Source organism: Arachis hypogaea, chromosome 8 (genome assembly GCF_003086295.3).
Source record: "Arachis hypogaea cultivar Tifrunner chromosome 8, arahy.Tifrunner.gnm2.J5K5, whole genome shotgun sequence".
Lineage (NCBI taxonomy): Eukaryota > Viridiplantae > Streptophyta > Magnoliopsida > Fabales > Fabaceae > Arachis > Arachis hypogaea.
In genome coordinates, this window is record NC_092043.1 from 43,900,792 (window position 1) to 43,916,693 (window position 15,902).

The 15,902-nt window shown below is 28.8% G+C and overlaps 3 protein-coding genes across 4 annotated transcripts; all 3 read right to left on the reverse strand.

Annotated features, from left to right (window-relative positions):
* Window positions 1-209: 209 nt before the first annotated feature.
* On the reverse strand, window positions 210-1,446 carry LOC112707644 (dirigent protein 21). Its single transcript, XM_025759487.2, has 2 exons — window positions 999-1,446; window positions 210-584 (listed from the first exon to the last, which is right to left on the reverse strand). Exons 1-2 carry the CDS (start codon window positions 1,311-1,313, stop codon window positions 348-350), a joined length of 552 nt encoding a protein of 183 aa, XP_025615272.1. The 5' UTR covers window positions 1,314-1,446; the 3' UTR covers window positions 210-347.
* A 3,971-nt stretch (window positions 1,447-5,417) lies between these two features.
* On the reverse strand, window positions 5,418-8,779 carry LOC112707645 (protein MAINTENANCE OF PSII UNDER HIGH LIGHT 1). The gene is made up of 3 exons (XM_025759489.2): window positions 8,343-8,779; window positions 6,480-6,614; window positions 5,418-5,958 (listed from the first exon to the last, which is right to left on the reverse strand). Exons 1-3 carry the CDS (start codon window positions 8,523-8,525, stop codon window positions 5,584-5,586), a joined length of 693 nt encoding a protein of 230 aa, XP_025615274.1. The 5' UTR covers window positions 8,526-8,779; the 3' UTR covers window positions 5,418-5,583.
* A 1,361-nt stretch (window positions 8,780-10,140) lies between these two features.
* Window positions 10,141-14,704, reverse strand: LOC112707646 (probable choline kinase 2). 2 transcript variants are annotated; one of them, XM_025759490.3, is made up of 9 exons: window positions 14,597-14,704; window positions 14,039-14,481; window positions 13,149-13,270; window positions 12,857-13,052; window positions 12,636-12,753; window positions 11,842-11,889; window positions 11,667-11,767; window positions 11,122-11,248; window positions 10,141-10,422 (listed from the first exon to the last, which is right to left on the reverse strand). In XM_025759490.3, exons 2-9 carry the CDS (start codon window positions 14,405-14,407, stop codon window positions 10,325-10,327), a joined length of 1,179 nt encoding a protein of 392 aa, XP_025615275.1. In that variant the 5' UTR covers window positions 14,408-14,481; window positions 14,597-14,704; the 3' UTR covers window positions 10,141-10,324. The 2 variants fall into 2 exon arrangements, with proteins under 2 accessions (XP_025615275.1, XP_025615276.1); XM_025759491.3 differs by having other exon boundaries at window positions 11,117-11,248.
* Between the last annotated feature and the right edge of the window lie 1,198 nt (window positions 14,705-15,902).

Genomic DNA, 15,902 nt, shown 5'->3' on the forward strand with positions numbered 1-15,902 from the left:
AAAATTAATAACAGATTTGAAGGGTCAAAATTCTCTAAAGTAAAAAAGTTAATAAAGTCATAAAGTATAGAATTAATTATTTTAAAATTAAAATAGCAAAACTCACATATAATGAGAGTTACAATTTACAAATTCAACATTGATTAACTTATAGCTTTATCACTTTACCAATATTCTCATTTTACGTAATCTAAATTCAATGTGAGGTATTATTCACCAAGGTATCCATTTCACACCAAAATTTATTGACCAAAGCTTTTGCCGCTACACAAACTCTCTAACAAAAGTCTCATTACATATCATAAGGTACATTGATGATTGAGTCAAGTTCTCTTCTATTTTAGTTACTAGGGATGAGAGAGAGTGATATTGTACTCTACAACAAAGTGCTGAGGAGTAGAAATAGGCATAACACTATTCGCAATGGCAAATCCCCTTGCAAACCTGAATACACCAGTACCACCCACTATTGGCATCTCTCTATTCTCCTCTGAGATAGGGTTCCTCCCAAGCATGCTTATTGTGCTCCCTGCATATATCCCTTCCGTGAATGCAAAATTCGTCAACATTGTCATCCCAAGATCCTGCATAACCAAAATCAATATTTAGAGACACATCCAGAAATTTCTAATGATATTTTTCACGAATTCAGATTTAATTTCATCTTTCTCTAGGATCAAATATAATACTTAATTCAACAATGTTAAGTATGCCAAAAAAAACAGATACCAAATCAGTTATTCGTATAAAATATATAATGAAATACAAAATACATGATAACTGATTTGGTGGCTGCTTTTTTGTGAATTTTGCAATTCATGCGGACAAATTACATTGTCAACATTGTAATATTCAAGAACCATAGCAAAACTATCTACGACAAAAATTAACCACTAATTAGATGAAGCAGTGAAATCAATAAAGCATTTTGGATACTCTTTTCTTTATCATAATTTATTCCATGGCTAATTTTACCATAACCTATGTTAGTACTTCACCTGCAGAGAAGCCAGAGCAAAGAGACCCTGGGCTCTTCCAACTTGCTTGGAAGTCAACTCAGGCCCTTCAGTCATAACATCATCCATGGCAAAAATGGACCCAAAACCGTTGGGAACATTCTTGGGTGTGTCGACAATTTGCACCACCGTTGGGTTGTTGTCGTTTCGGATGTCATGGTAATAGAAGTGGAGATGGGTTAGTTTCTGTGAGGGTAAAGTTATGTAGGATTGTTCTGAAAACGCTCCATGGGTAATGGTAGTGAAGGAGATGGAGATTATTAGAGTTATTAGCAAGTAGTTGAGAGCAGAAGCCATATTTGTCGTAACTCATAAAGTAGCTATATTTGGAACAAACTTATATAGGACCTTTTTGCAATTAGAAACTATTAAGTTTAATATTTCTTTTTTACCCACGGCGATCACGAGGTCTTCATATGAATTTTGAGATGAGATGAGTTGAGACGCTAGGACGTGGTTTGTTGTTGTCACCCACGTGCCACGTGGCAAACATTCCCACTTGGAGAAACGTGCGTCGTAAACCACTTCATATAAAGTAAATATATAACCATGCATCACATTATTATTGAGACATTTTTTTTTTGTGTTTGTTACGGTACGATTATAAATTTATACGTACGGATACGATCAAATTATGGACAAATTAAAACATTACATGTGAATTATGTTTTTCACGTCAATAATTAATTTTTTTGGTTTTAAATATAAATCATATAAATACTTTTATTAAATCATCCTTATTCTTTAATAAAAATAAAAAAATATTTTTTATTTAATTTTATAAAAAGACTTAAATATCTTTTTTTATATTATTTTTTATATAAAAACTACCCAAATTCCTTTAATTTAATCAAAATTCAATTAGCTTTAGTTTTATAATTTAAATCTGAATCAATTTACAAATTAAAACTAAAATACATTTCATTATTCATATACACTAAAAATTTATTTTATTTCTCATGGTTAATCTTTCTTATCCTTCTCATACCAAAACGAATAACATATCTTAAAAATTGTTCATCATCATTGTATACCATCCTTCTAATAAAAAACAATCTCACCCCTAAACTCCTACCCGAACAGCAGCAGGCTATCTTCATCCTCTCCCTTCCTCGGAGCCGCGCTCCCTCTCCGTCGGTCTTCACGCATAGCAGAGCCGCTTGTGGACAGGTAATAACCGGAGAACATTTGATCACCTTAAAAGTTTTTTCGAAACTTGTGAGCATGTAATAGACTATTAGTCTTTCCCACACTTCTGCAGAAAAGAAGGTTCCGGATCCTCGAAACACCGCGTAGATTGAACCAGAAAACTGTGAATTCCCTTGGTGATCTTGTACCCTTCACCAACAAGGTAATTTATTTTTTATGATTGAATTATGTTAGTGATCAAACATCATCATATGATTATTCATATTATACAGTTTCTACTTTGGTGACTATGGACACATTGCTGTTCAGGGTCCATACTTGACCTATGAAGACACATACCTTGCTGTCACAGGTGGTTTTGGAATCTTTGAAGGTGTTTCAGGCCAAATCAAGCTTCATCAAATTGTGTACCCTTTTAAGATCTTTGTACACTTTAATTTCTATCTTAAGGGTATTAAGGATTTGCCAAAGGAGCTTATTGTTGAAACTATTGAGCCTAACCCTTCTATTCAGGCCTCTGATGCTGCTAAGAATCTTGAGCCACATGCTACAGTTCCTCGTTTTACTGACTGATAAACTTTAGGCTCTTATTCTTATTTTTTTTATGTTGTGGCTGGCCATAGTTATGAATAATAAGTGGGGCGGCTATGATGTAGTTGGTGGATGGTTGTTATGTATGAAAAGCTTGATCATTTGGAACTCTTTTTAATAAGAAATTTATCAGAATTGCTTTTGTTTTTAGTTAATATTTTGTTGAGGAAATTTTATATCGAAAGTTCTTCCATTTGATGTTGATAATTGTTATGTGACACTGTTGAGTTTATCTTTTGTTTATTTTGCAATTTGCATTATTATCATCATGCACCATAAGCTGCATTGTGCTCAACTGCTCATATGCTAGAGTAACATGTTTAAGATAAAATTCATTCACTAAAAAATGTATTCTTTTATCTGAAATTTTACCCTATTGTTGAGTAAAGCAAGAGTATTTTCTCTCCATCAAAACAAAGCACCCTTCTTCCGAGATATATAGATGTAAAATATGTCAACTAACATGAATAGTAGAATATTTTAAAATTTGGTAAAAAAATTTTAGGCAGAGTAGCACATGATTCCAATACACAGGATTGGTACAATCTGTAATGTTTTCTTTTATAGGGTAGATCAAACAAAATGGTTGTACCAATGAAACATAGTAAGTGTACTGCATCTGATCTGAGACCATTCACAACAGTAAAAAACCAACATTTGATGAATCATTAATTAATAATAGTCTGTTCTATAATAAATGACAGTGAATCAATGACACTAGTGAAGACTGAGGAGTAGTAACACCAACAACAATAATAGGCTGCTTTATGGTAAGCCTTTTTGTTCCTCTGTGTTCTGATCTGACGTATAACTCTTGAGCTTATTGTTGCCATTGATTCTCAATTCTCATCACAATATGCTCCAATCTATAAGGGAAAGATATATAATACTTTGTCATAAGTGCATGATCTACTTTATTTTGTCACCAACCCAACAATAGAATTGAAAAAAATGCAGAATTAAATGGTAGGTGTGTTTTAAAAGATAAATAATCATAACTTGACTCATTATGTCTTTAAATAATTCTCAATGCTGATATAATTATTACCAGGCAGATAGGGGTGTGTTTTTTTTGGTCGGGTGGATTGGACAACTCCAATCCTAATCCCAATCCAAATTCTTCCAGAATTTCTCAATGATCATGGTCTATTTACTCAAACATGTTGAAGATATTGGTTAAAAGAAATTTTAAGAAAAAAGCTTGATTTCTCATAGATGTCCCTCCCTGACCCCGAGGTTGTAACTTTACATTTAATTAGTAGCAAATTTCAAAGGTGGCAACACTAAGCAGGAGTGTTTGAATTGCAGTTTGATGAAAAAAGAACAATACAGGAATAGAAGACACGAAGCTAAAAGAGATGTTGCCATAATGTTGTATATCAAACAGACAATCCAAGTGCAATTCTGATCAAGTGTACATTATGAAAAACAAAACAAGAAGGAAAACTGGTTGCCGGCACGCGAGTAGGCGACAGCGAGAGTTTCAGTATGACAATTGTGAGAGAGACGTTCTTTGAGAGAGATGTAAGAAAACCCAGAAAAGATGAAGAATACTAGAACCGTTCTTTTGAATATTTTTTGTTCTTTAGATGTGTTCTTTTTTTTTTATATGAATGAACATATGAAATTAGGGTTTATGGAAGAGTATAAACATGATTGATTGTACATGAATAATCAATTAGATATTGTTTTAAATTTAAAGTCAGTTAAATTTAAAATTTTGATTAATTTAAATGAATAGTATTGTCTAATATAAAAGGGATATTTAGGTCTTTTTATAAAATTAAATAAAAATATATTTTTATTTTTACTAAATTATAAGGATATTTTAGTAAAAGTATTGATATGATATATATTTTTTATAAAAAAAACTGCTTACAGAGATAATGTAATCCACGTGGCGTTTTATTATTTATCCACGTTTTTATTATATCGGTATGTATGAATTTATTATCGTACTGTAGCAAATACCTTTCTTTTCTCCTATTAATACCATACAATCATTCAATTTTTTACAAATCAACTATTATTTCCAAATCAACAAAAAAATAAAATATACAAATTAAAAACTAAAAAAATGAATCCAATAAATTTGTAACCTACAAATACATTGAATTCATATTTCTATATTTATTACATCTTACCATTATAAATAATACAATAAATTTATAACAGCAACAATTAATTTATTAATTTTTATAAATAACTTAATAAATATCCATATTACAAATGTCATAATAATATTATTAATCATAATAAATTTTACATTATAAGTATTTAAATTTCATACTATTTAAACTACATATATTAGTTTCTTATCACTGCATCAAACTCAACAATTCATAAAGAACATGTCTTCATAAGAACCTACGACAAAAAAAGTCAGCAACTCTAACAACCAACAAAAAAAAAAGGACGAATGCCACATAAGATCACTAAGTCCATCAACTAAAACAAATGCAAAAATCAAACCACCAAATAAAAATATCACTTTGTATAACTCCAACATCTAAATCTTTTGTATTACAAATTATTTAAAATAAAACACTTTTTAAATTTAACTTCAATTTACATATATTTACACTTATTTTCCTAATATTTTTCTTGTAATTTAAATTCAAATCTTAGATATAAGTATACTTTCAGCTGGTACACACTCAATTACTAGCTAAATTCATTTCAATACACCATTAACATATAGTCAAGTATACAACGAGTCAATAAGCCACAATGTCAAATACTTTAAAAAAAATTATTGGCAGAAAATACAGCGCTCTGATATATTTTTTTTCTTTGCAACAAAAGGAATGATATAAGTTCAATCACCCTATGACACTGTGTTCTCACTTGAGGACTCTTTTAGAACTTCAGGTTCAACCTGAACTTCAGAAACTACTTCTGGCGAACTTTCAGGTTGGACAGGTTCTGATGGTGATGATACTTCAATCTTGGCGGCTGCCGATGCTTGAACACTTTCCGGTGGCTTGAACTTGTTGATGTAGTAACTAAGTGATGGTCCAGAATATTGCAGTGTCTGCACCTGTGGTGGACTATTCTTACCAACTTGGAGCAATATGGATGATGCTGCAGCAACTGAAATCAGGGCAAGGCCTGCAGCAATTGCTGCTGTGTTTTCGGCTCCGTCAGAAGAAGAGCCTGCATTTCCTGAACTTATTGCACTTTCTGCCACATAAACTGCTGGCTGGAATAGATTATTTTAGTATTAGACAAACATCTTACCCCCAAGAAAGGTGTTATCATGCATATTACTTTCTGATACATATTTTTTATATTGTATTTTTTTTCCAGAATACAAAGGGTGTTTTTTATGAAATTAAGTCTTATGTAGTGCATGTTCTTCCAATGGCCGACATACATGCCACATCATTCTAGCAAATAAATTAGATAGTAAACATCCAAACTGGACCCTAAACAAATTAGATGGGATTTCTAATAGATTCAATTAAGGATTAGAATGTCAAAATTGGAATTAAGAAAAATAAATAAATAAAACATTAAATTCCAGCAAACCTTGAAACTGAATCTAATATCAAACTGCATAGCTACAGTCACCTCAATCATAATATCTTAATATTCTAGCTGGCTTTTCTACATGTTACACGCTCCCCAGACCGAAATACATTAAAACTTAAAAACAAAATGGGTTAATTATGTAATTCGACATCCCAAGCAAACTAATATATATGTGTGAGAAACACTAACCTCAACAGAATATATGTTTGTCTGCCCAGCAGTGTCCTTCTCAACATAGCCAGTCCAGCCTTGCTTCCGAGGAGGGTACGTACCCACTACTCTAGTCTTCTCCCCTGCTAACCATTCCATACTGACCTTTCCAACCTGAGTCAAGATTAACCGAAGAATAGCAGTTTATTTACATGTTTAGCAATATCTTATGCAGCTAGTTACTAAATCTTGGATACTACAATATACGTGAGAAAGACAAAAGGTTGGTGCAAGTAAGTAAAGAGATAGGCATGATCAGAAATTCGGAATGTCAAATAAAGGATAAAATGGTAAAATGCTTAGAACCACATTAAACTTTAGATGAAGCTCAACCAAGCACACTTTCAGTAAACATGAACGAGCTTGATTGGAAGCCCATTGCAAACAAGGTGAAGTTTATCATAGCAAAAATTTCAAGAACATAATTTCGGATTTTAATAAACGCTATGGATGCCCTGTCACACTTAGAACAAAAATTGTCCATTCAAAGGCCAAACAGAGTATACAATTCACAGATAGGCCACTAGAAAAATAGCCATGATAAATTATGCCCTTGAACATATCAAAACTTCCGAGGAATTGCATTTTGCAAACCTTTAAAACTTCTCATTCACATTGTTCAGCGCAGAAATTTCTCATTTGTGAGTGAAATATTTGTTCATAGAATGATTTTGAAGAGTAAATTACGGTTAACCATCAGTTGGTTTAACCACTTTCTGCTCATCTCCCTGGGGTGTCCCTAAAACTCACTTCATTTCTAGTATGATGGTATCAAGGTCCTTAGTGAAAATTAGCAATTTCTACAAGACAAAGGATGATGTGAACAACACATAACTTCATCTGAAACCATCCTCCCTAGTCCATTAGTTTCATGTTTTACACCTTAATTTATGGCAAGGAAACCAAATATGGACCCAGAACAAAACCAAATATAGTGGCTGCAAAACTGTATGCTCAAGATCATGTAGGTTTTTCTTTATTTTATCATTCTATCTTACTCTTCTATTCATTTTAGCATCAACTTTTTCTCTACAATCACTTTCTCAGTGCTGCTCTATAAAGAATCTGAACTAGCATGTAAATTAACAAACCGGATGTTGTGAATTGTGAATGGAGTCTACATTTCACCATCAGAAGAGTGTAACATGTATAAAACTTAAGAAAGATAACAGCATAAATAGCAAGGCCATGACGTCCAATCCTTGGATGTTGTGTATGCAACATGTTTCGTGGCAAACTCCTTACCCACTTAATGATTAACTCCAATGGAGCTAGGGATAGTCACTGGCTATCGGTTCACAGATACCCGATGATCAACACCTAGTAGATCCCAAAAAAGGGGCTAAAGAAAAAAGCAAGAGCATTATGTGAACCGAGGTGAAGTTTTCCTCTCTCTGAAATTCTATATCTCTGTATTCTACTTGTCATTAATTATTCCTTTACCTTCTAAATTGCATACTCACCATCAGAAGAGTGTAATTACTCCCTTACCTTCTAAATTGCACATTCACACTCGTTTCATCATCATATTTTCCATTCACAATCAAACAAACACTCACTATTCTCTGATTTCTATTCTCTATAATCGTTTTCTCTGATTCAATAATTCCGTTCCATCAACCCTTCTCAGTTTTCAATTACCTACATCGACACACAAATTCCACTAATTCATCCTAATTCCAGTTCTGATTTCTCAACCTTGTTACACATATGATTCTATGGGCGGAAGTATTATTTGCAGAACCTGTAATCATCATAATTAATCTTGACCTCATCTAATATGAACATATTTTGAAAGAATCGGAAGAAAGAAAGTGGCAAGTCGGAATAAAAGGAACTCACTTCCTTATCAGGAGCACACTCTTCATCATTGCAATCAGCGTCATCAGATGAAGAAGCTCTCACTATGAACAAGCAAGAACTTCGCCTTTGACAAGCTCTTTGGTTCTTCAAAGAGAAGAAGCTTCTGGCAGCAGAAAACGTGCACGTGTTTGCAGCAACATTTGCTTGCAATGCAGAAGCCATAGCTGTGGTTAAAAGCCAAACCAATTGAACTGAGTTATTATATAAGAATATTTTGTTTCTGAAAAAAATGAAGTGAAATTTGTTTGGTAGGGATTTGAATGAGAGAAAGGGGGAATTGTTGGGTGGGAGGGAAGGAAGCAAGGTGGAAGCAGGACAAAGCACAGGATTGAGGATTAGTGTCTGGTGGTCGAGCTTTGCCTATAGAGATCCTTTGCATCACACTCGTTAAAATGACAAGAATATAATTGGTAAAATTAAAATATATCTTTAGAAAAATAATAAAAATCTAGATTTTAACTAAAATTACTTAATAGAAATTTAAAGGATACCTTTTGGAAAAATTTTAAAATATTTTTAATATTAAATTTGTTCTAATTTTTCGTAATATTTCAACGACTATATTACATGTATAATAAAATTAACTATTAAAATTAATTACGGACATAAAATATAAGTTGAAATATAAATATATATTAAAAATAAATTAAATATATTAATAATTAATTTTAATATATACACTGTGACCCATCATCTTAGAATTGCCACATTGTATGATGTTTCAAAAGGTAATGTAATATTGTAATTAAACATATTGAAAGTTTGAAACATCAGAAGAAAAATTGAAACCAAAACTTAAAAATAAAATTAAAATAAAATATAAGCGTTAAAGACAAAATTAATATTCATTTTTAACAATTTTTTTAAAATAAAAATTATATTAATAAAACATTTAAAATATATAATTTTTATTGAGATTCATTTTAATACAATAATATTTTTTTATAAAAATAAAAATTAGGATAAGTATTGCATATATATAGTAGTATATTGTATAAAAATTCTCTTTTTGAAGCATCTCATCTTAATTATATAAAAATAACTTGGATATATCTAAATTTTTTTTATATAATTTATTAATAAATATTTGATTTTGGTAAGTAATTAACTATCGTATATCCTCATTAGTAAAATTTTTTCTATTTTCTTAGGATTTGAGAAAAGAAAATTTAGGGTCAACACTTTTGTATTATATTTGTAGTCTGTAGAGGTGAAAGAAAAGATATTCTGTAAATGTTTGTTAGTTGGACATGTTTATTTTTAAACATTGGTGTCAAAATACATATTTTGTTAGATGTATTTCAAGGTAAACACTACGTGCCTGTTTAAACTTTTTTGCACATAAAAAAAGGATGCGCTCTATTAAATCTGCTTCTGAGATGATCAAGTTCACACAGACTTAATTTTTGGAATTATTTTATGCTTTTTCAAATTTAATTTTCTATCTAATTTGTTTATGTTTCTTACAGAAATATTCCTTAATACATTTACACTCTTTAGCAAATATTATTAGATGACCATTACTAAAATTATTTGCTTATATATAAGTTGTTAACTATCAACACTCAATTTTATTAACCATTAACACTCAATCTACTTCATATCATTATTGTGTTTCTATTTTACTGCACGATAGAAAACCTTAGTGTTTGAAAAAATAAATATCTTTTATTAATATTTTAGGCGATATTAAATAAAGATGAAAAATAACATTAAAATATTTAAAATATAAATAAAAACAAAATTTTTTAAATACAAAATTAATATTCATCCAAAATAGCAGGAACAAAAATAATACTTGGTCCAATACAAAAATAAACGGACTTACAGAAAAGAATCAAGATATCATAAAATAATATCCAAACAATTTTTAGGAAAAGTACTAATGCAAAAATACATATGAGGGCTCATAAAATTTGTCCCTTCTACAATGTATATCATTACTTATGATGAGGGCTCTGTTATTTTGACTTGTTAACACTAAACATTTTCTTCAACTTTCCAAGTCCATTTGATTTTTTTGTCGGGGTTGCTTTCATAGTTGGCGTTAATGCTTCCTCTGAAGAAAAAAAGAAAACAATATGTGCAACCAGTCATCATAATATCTCAATATTCAAGCTATGTGAGTAATATAAAACGACATTGCTTATTCATCTAATATCCACCAAATTATTCCTAAATATAATTATTCATGAATATCTTTTCATCAGATTAAACTTTTGATATATAAGATAGTTTTTTTTGGGTTAAAATATATTTTTTGTTCTGAAATTTTTTAAAAATATTCTTAAATTTTATTTTGTTTCTCAATTTTGTTTTAAAAATTTTTAATTTGCATCAAATATACTCCTAACGGTTAATTTTTCAAAAAAAATTAATTATTAAATTGATCTTAAATTTTTTTAAAATTTAACCGTTGATAGTATATTTGATGCAAATAAAAAACTTATAAACAAAATTAAAACAAAATAAAATTTAGAGATATTTTTAAAATTTTTGTCAAATTTCAGAAATAAAAAGTATATTTACCCATTTTTTTATAATAAAAAAGTTAAAACTTTTTTCAACTCTCCAAAAAAAATTATAGTATCATAATTAGGTGACTTCTTTTAATTTCCATCCTTAGAAATTAAATATAATACACACAATAATGTTTAGAAATCATTATTTCTTGTATTTATTCTTCTAGTATTAGAAGGATAAATGAATCAAGTTGCATACCACACCTAGAAAGTAAAAATTTAGTGAAGTACCTTACCTTCTTTAGCAGATGAATCTTGGGATGATGCAGGAGAACTCATAAGGTATTGTTTCCTCAACCAATAGTCTTGAAACCGTTGATTTGCATATTCTTTATAGTCAAAGTCAATATTATTTACATGCTCCTGCCAAAGACAAAAGAATAATTTAGTATACTTGAAGTTTCTTTAGTGTGTCAATAGACAAAACATAAAAGTGTTTAATTAGAGAGTTAATTTTTTTTTATTTCATATCAATTAATCTTTTTAAATTTTGAAATATAAATTTTAACTCTAAATTCTAAACTTCTCAAAAAAAAAAACAAATGAAGATTAAAAAATTAATTTTACAATATAAAAAAATTAATTAACGTTATTTAATTAAAAGTTAATTTTACATATTTATATTTTAGATAAAAAATGTATTTCAAGATAGGATCACAATTTTTTTTCATGGTAACTCGTAATTTTCTTAATGAAAAGTGTATTTAACATTTTTGGAGCCTTCATCAATTAAGTGCATGAAAAACATAAAATATTAATTAAGAAGAAAAAGTGGCGATACCGAAATTATTCCCCAAAATCCCCAGAATAGATGATTTGCAAGTGTAAAGTTCTCAATATCATCAAGTAGTTGCTCCACTTTGCTATCAATTTGTTCTTCACCTGAGTTCAAGTCCAATAATATCATATGTTATTATATGACTAGTTGATTATATTATTGTTTAATTAAAGTTTACCTGAAGATCTCAAATATGTTTCAACGAATAATCTACGTTCTTCCAAATCTATTAAGAAAAATAGTCAAATAGTTAAAATTATTATTCCTAAATCATAATAGATATTTTTGAAAAAACAATTTTATTATATCTACATAAAAAATCAGCCATTAAATTTATTATTTGTATAAAATATATTAAAAATAAATTAAATAATTCTAATTTAATGACTAATTTTTATGTACACATATTATTTTAAAAAAATATAGGTAGACAATGAGAATACTAAACAATGTGAACAATAGATATATTAGATGTTTAATTCAATAGATATATTAGAAAATCATTAGAATCAATTTATATCAATTAGTATCGTCTATATTTATATAGTATATCTGTATATTAATTGTAGGATTCTATGCCTTTATTACTTTGATTCATTTAGCACTTATAAATACCCATTGTATATTGTACCTTTGATCACATTGAATAATACACTTTTCAGATTACTCTCTCAGTGTCTTGTTTCTAACAAGATATGTAGATAATTATGTTCATTATTTTTAATTGGATGTTTTTTTTATTCGATTTACTCATACACAGTTAACAATAGCTGGATGTTCAATTCACTAGATGTACAAATAATTATCCTAATGTTAAGATTTAAAATATAATTTGGGAGTAGAGTATTTTGTACTTTATTAGGTCAATTCTAAAGCCTATTGTTCATACTGTGTACAAAAGTTATTGTCTACCTGACAAAACCGTATTATTTTTGTTGAAACCATGCTAATACTACTTATAAGACAACATACCAGGATATTTACTGTAGTCAAGAATATGAGGGGTTTCTGTATGATAGTTTGCAGCCATCTCGCAGAAGTGGTTTGCTATATCATATGCTATAGGATTATAACTTGCATATTCATAATCCTAGACAAAATAAATAAATAAGAATATTTTTTAATTATCTTTTTATAATGTGCTGTTTAGTAGGAATTTTTTTTACATGAATTTTCATAAAAGATGAACTTACTATTAAAGTCAACGATTTGGTCTCTTCATCAATCATTATGTTACCATATTGTAGATCATTGTGGCAAAACCCTATTTTTTGGTGAGTAGTTGATAATCTCTCTTCCAAAAGTGAGATTTCGTTGTCCATTGCATCCAAATGAAACATTTTAACTTCTTCAGGGGAAGCTAATTTCCTTGCTTCAACAAGCCACTTCCTAAATTATTGAAAAAAAAAATCAAAATAATGAAAGTTTGATGATTTGATTTTTTCCCCCTTTATTTTAGTATTTTATGTATAATTAATTACATACCGCAATACATCCCAAAGGTGAACCTTCTTTGGTCCTGGCATGTTAAGATCATGGAACTCTTTCATCTTGATAGCTATAAGAGCAGAAATAGATGGATCTCGCAGATCTGATGCTAATAATGTCTGTTCAATCCACAACATATATTATTGTATATATTTAGCATATTAATTTTATAGATAAGATAGTCCATAATCAACACATTAAACATAATTAAGATAGATCAATCTCTTTTTTTTTTTAAGTGAAAAAATTAATAAAATGAGATAGCAAGTGATTAGTCACTAAAATTCACATATAATAAAAGTTACAAATTTAATAGTGATTAATTCTTACTTTATTCCTTTACCAATATTCTTTAGGTTAATAGTTTAATTAGTTTCTGAAAAATAAGATATTCTTTAAATTTATCTTTAAAAATTTTTTTCAATCAAATTGGTCTTTTAAAGATTACGATTTAGTTATATTTATCCTCTAGTCACTTCATTAACAATTTTTTTCAAAGATTGATGTTGTAAAACGTTAATTGATAACATATATAATACTTGATATGTCTAATTAGATATTAACTAAATATATTATGAAAATTTATTAATTTAATCATTTTTTTTTAATTATAAAAATCATATTCCTAATATTATCTAGTGACTAAATTGATAGATTTTCGTAAACATATTTAAGTAAGTCTAATTGAACATGTTAAATTTCATATATACTATCAGTTAATATTTCATATTATCAATCGTTGACGAAAATTGTGAGTAGAATAACTGAAGGACAAATATGATTAATTCTAATTTTTTAATGACTAATTTGATTGAAAAAAATTTTCAAAGGATTAATTTGACTATTAATTTTTTAGTGTAAAGAATTTATTTGTAATTAAAATTTACCCGAGCATTGATGAATTCTTCAATTCGGCCATTTGCAAACCTCCCAAGCAAACGAGGGCCATATCCAGATTTGGATATGCATTCGAATGCTCGAATCTCATCATCTCGGTTAAAGAAAATTTCGGTGCCCTCGCCATACATTCTAACCAGAACCCTTTGTGAAGTTTCCCCAGTTGGTGTTTGCCATTTGACTTTGAAAACCTCATTTGTCATTGCCCCTTTTAGATTGATAACCTCCATTGCATTTGGGTCAAGTACATTCTTCCATTTACTAGCCAATGATTTCAATATTTCTTTTGCCTCTCTTGGAAGATAATCTACCTTGTTTATAGGGCTTTTCGCATAAAAATCTTCATTTGTTGCTCCCATTGCTAATCTTTATAAACTTTTACAATTCTTATAATTTCCTATTAATCTTTATAGAACGATTCCAATATCAAGCCCTATTTGAGCATGAAAAAATACATAAATATTATTAATGTTGATATAGTAACCTCATTAACAAGCATCTACATATGAAGTTATTGCTACATTTCAATGAATTCAAAACAAACTAACCTGGAGGAATAACTTGCTAGGGCAATGTTATGATAGTCAATGGTCAATGGTTGATGACCAACGACCAATGACCTCGTTGTTGATGAAGAGAGAAAACGTGATGAGAAAGATTTTGTTAATTTTGAAAGGTACTGGGTTTGTATATATATGGTGATCTTAACTACCAAGAATAAAATGCCAAAAATTGTGGGATTGATGTTAAAATTAGATGCTGCTAAAAAAGATTATTAATTTGACCATTGATGTTTTATGAAAAATAAAGAACATCACTTCTATAAATAGATTTCACTAAACTATTATTGGAATTTTTTCTTTTTCATTTGACTTTATTAATTTGATTCATAAAAATTTTGTAGAGCTTTTCTTATTATTGTAACTTGACAAAGTCACAAACTCATAATATCTACAATAGTTTATCACTACAAAAAAATATGTCTTGTTGTCATGCTTGTCAATAAATTGCCATAAAGTTAAAAAAAACTATACATGATCGATGGCATATAGGTGTCATGTTTTTTTGAGTCTCTCTTATTATTTTATAAAGATAACTTATTCATATTTTTTATGGTTACTTTTTTTTTAGCCAACTAGTCAACTATTGCACTCCACTTGTTTTTAGATTGTTGATACTTCATACAATTCGAACCATAAAAAGAAGCAAAAATAAATATCTTCTAGTTTATTAAACTATTCTGTTCAGCATTATCATAAAAAAATAAGTTACATTTATTATCAACAAAATATTAAATATAATTGTACAACTCAATAATATCATCCTTAAAATAACACATAAGACCTAATGACACCAATAATATACTACATGAGGTATAATAATAATAGTATCTATCATCATGTATGTTATACATTAAAACTTTTTCAGAATACTTTCTTATTGTTCTGCTTCATGCTGTATTTATTGGCACTTTGATTTCATGCCATACCTATTCATATAACTCTTGTAGTTAAACTTTTTATATATAGCCTATGGTATTTATTACTTCTCAGTTCTCTCCACACATCTAATGTGCATTATAAATGGTTGTCTAATATTCTATTTTCTTTTCATTCATTCTTGTTATTTTCATGATTTTCAACAACTATTCTTACTTTATACTAACCATTCTCATTTTAGATTCATACGTACTAATATGTAAATAAAAATATTGATAAACTTTAATAAACATAGACTTTAATAATACATATCAAACGAGATAATAAAAAAGTATTAATAAATTTTAATAAATATTAAATATATTAATATGTATAAATAATTTTTTAACATATAATTTAAAATGATAAATATAAT